Here is a 7,669-nt window from a genome sequence, read left to right as displayed (position 1 = left end):
TGTTTTGTGTTGGCAATATGTCCAAAGGCGTCTTGAAAATTCAATTCACCATGACAACACAAATCGACAAATTTACGATAAGAGCAACACCAGAAGTCGTCATGTTAAAAAAGAAGTTTGCATGTGAATTTTCAATATATTTGAAACCCAAATGCACGTGTCGAATAAATAACACGATTTGCATAGTTTCAAAAAATCTCAAAACAAACGTCGAAAATATTAACGAAATTGTGATGAAAGGAATTACTAGTCAATCTACAAGAATAGATTATGACGAGTTGCTTGAAGAATCAAAATTGGGTGAAGGATCTTTTGGTGTTGTTTACAAAGGAAAATATAGAGGAAATGAGGTAGCCATCAAGAAGATGAAACAAACCGAAGACGGCAAAACTGATAGTGGAGATAAATCAGATGATGAATTTGAAAAAGAAGTTGCAATGTTAGATAAATTTAGGTGTGAGTATATCATCCATTTCTATGGAGCCGTGTTTATACCAAATAAAATGTGTATGGTCACCGAATTTGCTTTGTTTGGTTCATTACAAGATTTAATGAAACATAAAATTAGCATAGAAATTGAAATGAAACTTCGAATAAAATTGATGTTGGATTCAATAAGTGGAATAATTTATTTACACACAAATGGGATATTACACAGAGACATCAAGCCAGACAACATACTTGTTGTTTCAATTGATTTAAACAACAGTGTAAATGCTAAACTGACTGATTTTGGAAGTGCAAGAAATGTCAATATGATGATGACTAACATGACATTCACAAAGGGAATTGGTACACCAGTCTACATGGCGCCCGAAGTGTTAAAACGAGAAAAATATAAAAAGAGTGCTGACGTATACTCTTTGGCTATAACCATGTTCGAGTGTATTACATGGAGTTATGCATATTCTAAAGATAAATTCAAATTTCCTTGGTCAATTGCAGAGTTTGTAATAAAGGGGTCACGATTACCAAAGCCAGATGAGATGAATCAAAACATATATGATATTATTAATGGTTGTTGGGATAATGAACCTACAAAAAGAAGTTCTTTAGAAAACGTTAAATATGAGCTTGGAACTATATTTAATCACATTTAGTAATACCATTTTATTTCTTAAATTAAGTTGATAAAAAACTAATAATAATAAAAATAGATAAAAACAACAGAAAAATGTATTAAAAATAGTAACACAACATTTTTTTTACTTTTACTGTCAGTATTTTTATTCTTTTATTTCTTATTTTTCAACTTAAACGGTCAAATGATTTAAGTGAAATTGTCTTATTTATAGTCTTATGATAAATGAAATTGACATCAGAAGGTTCCTTATATCAAGCCAAATATGAGAATTTAATGTATTTGTAATAAATTCAACAGCAAATTTAAAGGGGAAAAGGAAAACTCGCCCCCCGAGAATTCACCCCTGTAATTTCACAAAAGTTCAACACAAGTTCAACAAAATTTCAACAATAAATTTTTGTATACAATAAATAAAATATTTATATTTACTATATTTTATATTAATAAAATATAATAATTATTTATTATAAATATATACATGTGATGCTTTTAAGATTATTTATTCAAAAAAAACAACAAATGATTATTTTGTTCATGTTTTATATTATATAATATTATTATAAAAAACATTTTTATATTAAATGACATTAAACATCAATTATATTTCGTTTTTATCGTTAATTAAATATGATTAAATATTATTATAATAATATCAATATTAATGAATTAATAAAATATTATGTTATAATAAAAATAAATAAATACTGATATAGATTTGTTAAATAAATAAATGATTTAGTTAAGTTTGTTTCTTTTCTTTTTATTATTTCTCTGAGCCAACATTATTTTCATCAATTTTTTGGTTTCTTTTGCAATACTTTTTCTTCTTCTTAATTTAGGTGCTTTATAATTGTTATTTTGCATTGATAATTCGACATCTTCTAGAAAACACTCGGTTGATTGCCAACTTCGTTTCTCAATTTGAATTTCTTTGTCATTTACAATTGTGTCAAATAAATTATCTTCTCTGTGTTAAAATTAAATTATTAATTTAAATTCCATTTTGTTATAATGTAAATTTAACAAACTATGTATCTATATGTTGTTCAGTTGGTTGTAATTTCTGATTTGTTTTTTCTTGTGTTTCACCAATATTTGTACAATTATCTTCTTGTTTTAATATTTCGATAATTTTATTTTCATTATCGACCCCAAGCGCACTTGACTTGGCATCAGATTCAAAAACGGTTCTATTTTCCTTTCTATTTAAAATGATTATACAATCTATCAAAAATTGTTTCGATGTCAAAGGAATTTCACTAAATAACTCTTTTTGTTTTTCGTTAATTGACATATTTTTCTCAGTGGTTTTTTTGTTTTGTCGTCGTTTAATTAACTGTGTGTTGTATTGAAAAAATTTGACGTCCAATATTTTTAGATATTTTTTGAGTTTTTCTATAAAAACGTGAACATTTGGATGTGTTAACCCACTTAATCTGTTCAAAGCAGAATGCAAGCTTTCTGCACGATTTGATGTCCTTTCTGTTAATCCATAGACACACCAAAACCGTTTTTTAAAAGCCCCGATTAAATAATTGTTTTTGAAATAAATCAACACTTTGTTTATATCTTCATCGTTGTTATCTTTTACAATTTCATCAAATGCGGAAGTAATTCTATCTTCTGGAAGATAAGGAAGACACATTAACATTTTTACTACAAATTTAAGTTGGTCTCCATCAACATACTTTTTTAAGACCAAGATATGAAACCCTTCGAAACAACGATTGACAGTAATCAAAATGACAATTTTTTATTGTATCTTTTTCAAAAAGTCTTCCAAAATAAACCAGTTCGAAATCCCCAATTACAATTTTATTTTAATGAAAAATTGGTGTTTCACACAGCTCTTCGATTTTTTTAAATAAAACATCATAACTTTCAAGTGATTTGGATTTCATACAACAATAAAAAACCAAAAAACTTTGACCGTTTTGAAGACCGTGAATAGTATAAAGTTGAGAAAAAAGTTTTAAATGTAAAATTGAAATTCTCAAATAATATATAATATATATTTTATAATTTTATTTTAATCACAATAATGATATAATATATTATTATCATATTTTATAATATACAATATACAATATACAACAATTTGTACATAATACAATATTATTTAATAAATTGAAAATAACATATATTTTATTTTTACGATATATATTATTTTATGTTTTATGTTTGAATTATTCAATTTATTGTGATAAAAATTAATATTAATATTATAAATAATAATAAAAGTTAATTGTTGAATAAAATGTAATATCATTTGAATTATTTTTTAGACGCAATTAAATAACAAACTTGGACATGTTTTGAAAGTGCCATCAATAAAAAGTATTGTTGATTGGCAAATAAAAGAAAAATAATTTTTCCCCAAATTAACCATTTCTTTATCACTATATAATATCAATTCTTTTTCTTCATCTGTAAAAACAATTTGATCGGTTGATGTTGGGTTCGGAGCAATTTGTTTATTTAATTTCACAAACCTTTCTCCCATTGAAAATCGTTTGGTCGAACCCAAAACATAATTTTCAGCGACTATTTTTGAAGTTGTTTTATATGTCGAGGAATTGCTTTTTGAAGAATCTCTAAGCAAACATGTGTAGTAATCATCAAAATAATCAGAAGTTTCATGTCTGTGTTCTTTTTTACCACGAAATTCAAAATTGTCTAAATGACCATATTCATCTCGATGACACCAAATTATTTTCCACATACTCTACAACGAAAAGACCCGGTAGCGCGATCTTTTGGAGAAAATTTATTACCGTCAACATAAGGCATTTCTTCGCCTCTTTCAGATTGTAATATAACAAAATGTGGAGGAGAAGGAAAATTTGATTATGGATTCTCATGGAATTCCATTTTTTTAAATAAATGGTTTTTGTATTTTAACCCCCATAAAAATTACTAGGTTTTACTATTTATAATGGTTTTATATTATAATAATATTTAATCATATTTAATTAACGATAAAAACGAAATATAATTGATGTTTAATGTCATTTAATATAAAAATGTTTTTTATAATAATATTATATAATATAAAACATGAACAAAATAATCATTTGTTGTTTTTTTTGAATAAATAATCTTAAAAGCATCACATGTATATATTTATAATAAATAATTATTATATTTTATTAATATAAAATATAGTAAATATAAATATTTTATTTATTGTATACAAAAATTTATTGTTGAAATTTTGTTGAACTTGTGTTGAACTTTTGTGAAATTACAGGGGTGAATTCTCGGGGGGCGAGTTTGTAAAGGGGCGAGTTTTCCCCCAATCAATTTAAAGTTAGGACAGAAAAAACTTCTATCGACAATATTCATTCTGTTACATTTGCAACTTTATTAAAATATAGTTCGCTTTGATACATGTTTTGATAATGAGAAAAATTCAAAATCAGTTGTTGTTAACGACATGGAGTTTTTAATAACCATAGTTTCAAGTTTAACATCCAATGTAATTGTTTTGTATTTTGAATGATAACCGAAAGACTTCTATGATGGCTATTGAATGTAAAAATATCATTATTATTATTATTTGTGATTATTGGTTGTTGTTTGCAGTCGAAAAATAGTTGATTCAAACACAAATAATTATCTGCATAGTCATTATAATATTTAGATGCACCAATTATATCCGTTGTAGTTTGATTCAAATTTGTCAATTTGAGTGCTCCAAATTTGGATTCAACAGTTAACCCAACAAATTTTAGTTCTTTCTAATGCTTTTTTAATATCAGCAATTTTACTGATGGTTGTAAATGGAAATTGTCAAAGATTCAATTGATAATCCATACACTGTATTGATTGTTATTAGATTGGTTGATGATATCAGACTCTTTCTTTGTAATCGAGTGGTTTTACTTAAAGAAATTATCAAAAATACTCATTTTAAGTGATGCATTAACGTTGTGATCAATCACAAATGTTTTGAAATTGTTATTTTAAACTTTAATTTTACATTTCACCATTTCTTCATTTCTTCAGAATGAAAAACATCAATTACAATCAATCGAGTTTAATAAAGTAATCAAATTAGTCGACATTAAAAGGGGATATGCAACTTCAATGAATGCGTTTATAACATTATCAACACAACTAATTTCGACATATGCAGAGTTAACATGACCAAATGATGTTGTTGTTACTTTTGTTTGTGTCGATGTTATTTTAGATATTTTTATTCCCAACAATGAAATTGTTTCCATCTGCAGATAAAGTTGTTGAATTCAACGGAGTTGTGTCACTGTTTATAACATCAATGTTCTTCCATTTCAATGTGATTGGGAATTCTCCACCTTTTGGAATCCAATTTCAAGTCTAAATTGTTTAGTTTATTTCGACAGTCGGGGTACATTGAATTGAAGTTACAACGACAATTTGGTAACTTTGAACTTTATAAACAGTTTTTCAAAAGGAGGTACCAAAATGGCCCTATTTTTGAAGTAAATGATTCCAAATACAATTAATTTTGTTTGACATTGTTTTTCTGATTGTTTTTTTTTCAAAAAAAAGAACTTGTCTAAACATTGAATTTAGACCAATCTAATAAATTGAAATAATTTTTAACAATAAAAATATTAAATAACTTACTACTTCAAAAATTTTGCTTAACCATATGTTTGTTTTTGGTGTGAGTAAAACCGACTTTTTTTCAAAAGTAAATGTTGATGTTGGAAAATTAAAAAAACTCTCAATTTCATTAACACTCACAACACAAAGAAATAGTCGTTGAAATAAACAAAACCATTTAAAATGCGTGTTGTTTCAAAGTTTGTCTTTAAAAAACAGACAACCATAAAATAACAAAAGTTAAAACAATATCATCACATATTTTAAAAAAGTGAGAACGTTGTAATTTGAGAGGTTAGATATGATTATCTTACCCATTCGAACAACTTGTCTACAACCAAAAGGTAAAAATGCTGTTTTTTTTCAAAATCTCAACATTGAAAAAGATAAAATAACAGTACTAGAAAATTGTTTAAGTTTGTTCAAATTTTTCGTTTAAATCCCGTATTTTTAATTGAATTTCATTACTGTATTGGTTTTGAGGGTTAAAAAGTCGGTATTGTTTTTTCTTTTTTTAACCGAAAATAATAAATAAAAAAATATAAAACGGGAATTTACTGATTGGGTGTTATTTCGCCCCCATATTTTTTCACCCTTTATTTTTTCACCCCCACTTTTCATTTTTATTTCAATAAACAATTGAAATTTTGTAACTTTAATTGAAATTGTTTTTCGTTTTTATTAGAATGTTCTGTGTATTATTTATAGTAAAATTTTAAATTAAAAAATATTGTGTTTGATAACTTAAGTTGAAAATAGCATTATATAAAAAACGATTATTGCAAAAGAACAAGAAATGTTAACAAAAGCAACTAATCGAAAACTCCATGTAAATATTTATATTTGTATTTATAGTTATATTATGAAATTGCTAAATGGTTTTATTTAATATTTACAAAACACTTTTGATTCAATTTCAAACCAAATACTTTCCAAATTATTACATTAATTTATTAATAATGTTTAGTGTAAAATAATTCAAATAATGATTGAAAGTTATATCTTTTTTACTTTAAAACCAAAAATTAAAAGTAACATATGTATATATAATTATGATATATTATACATGTGAATTTGTAAACTTAAAAAACATTAAAAAGAATTTGTTTTACGCGTTTCTTTTTTGTTTTTAGATTTGTTTGTTAAAGATTTTCTATTCTTGTTTTGAACCATTCTAATTTTTTTAATTTCTTTTGAATCTGAAATTCGTTTCTTTTTACTGGATGTTTTTTCTTTTTAGTCGGAAATGTTTTTTGATCTTTTGATGTATCACACACGACAGCTGAACTCAAAAACATTTCATTGTCGTTTAGCAGGTAGTTTTGAATTAATTTATTTTCTGGTATATCTACACCTATTGTCATTACAAATTAAAATTTATATTTTTATATTTTTTATTTTTCAAAATGTAATTTATTTAAATAATTAAATACAATAACAAACTTATTTTCTCTTATAACGTTATCGTCATATTTTGTTTGCTTTTTTGTCCACTCTTTTCAGAATCATTTGAATAAGGATCTGTTGTTTGTTTTTTGACGAGTTCTTCAATTAAAGCATTTTCCTCAGCAACTTCCTCTTCAATAATCTTAGTTTCAGTTATAAAAATAACATCATTTTGTTTACTCCCAAGTATTACAGCACAGTCTTCCAAAAATTGTTTGGTTGTAATGGGATGAAGTCCTTTTAATTCGTTTTTTTTACTTCGAGTGTCACATTTTTATCCAATATTTTCGTAAATGACCTCTTTTTTTCCATACATTTTGTATACTTAAAAAAACGCAAATCAATTCTTTTTTGAAACTTTTTTCTTTTTTCAAAAATGAATGGATTGAAAAATGTGTTGTTTCAACAAAACGATTGAGTGAAGAGTGAAAGCTTTCTGCTCTATTGTTTGTTCTTTCTGCCATCCCAAAAAGACACCAAAAGCTAATTTTAAACACTCCTTCAATATATTTTCCCTAAAATAATCTAATATTTTTATTACATCAT

At 25.3% G+C, this 7,669-nt stretch overlaps 1 protein-coding gene across 1 annotated transcript; it reads left to right on the top strand.

Moving 5' to 3' along the window:
• Positions 1-2: 2 nt before the first annotated feature.
• EIN_286240 (tyrosine kinase, putative) lies at positions 3-1,100 on the top strand (the record flags this gene model as incomplete). The annotated part of the gene is made up of 1 exon (XM_004256051.1): positions 3-1,100. A coding segment is annotated over one exon (1,098 nt), but the record flags the coding sequence as incomplete, so codon positions are not given.
• Between the last annotated feature and the right edge of the window lie 6,569 nt (positions 1,101-7,669).

Source organism: Entamoeba invadens (genome assembly GCF_000330505.1).
Source record: "Entamoeba invadens IP1 unplaced genomic scaffold scaff_1105074725615, whole genome shotgun sequence".
Taxonomy (NCBI): Eukaryota; Evosea; order Mastigamoebida; family Endamoebidae; genus Entamoeba; species Entamoeba invadens.
The sequence above is the reverse complement of the archived record's forward strand: the minus strand, read 5'-3'. Positions and strand labels throughout refer to the sequence as shown.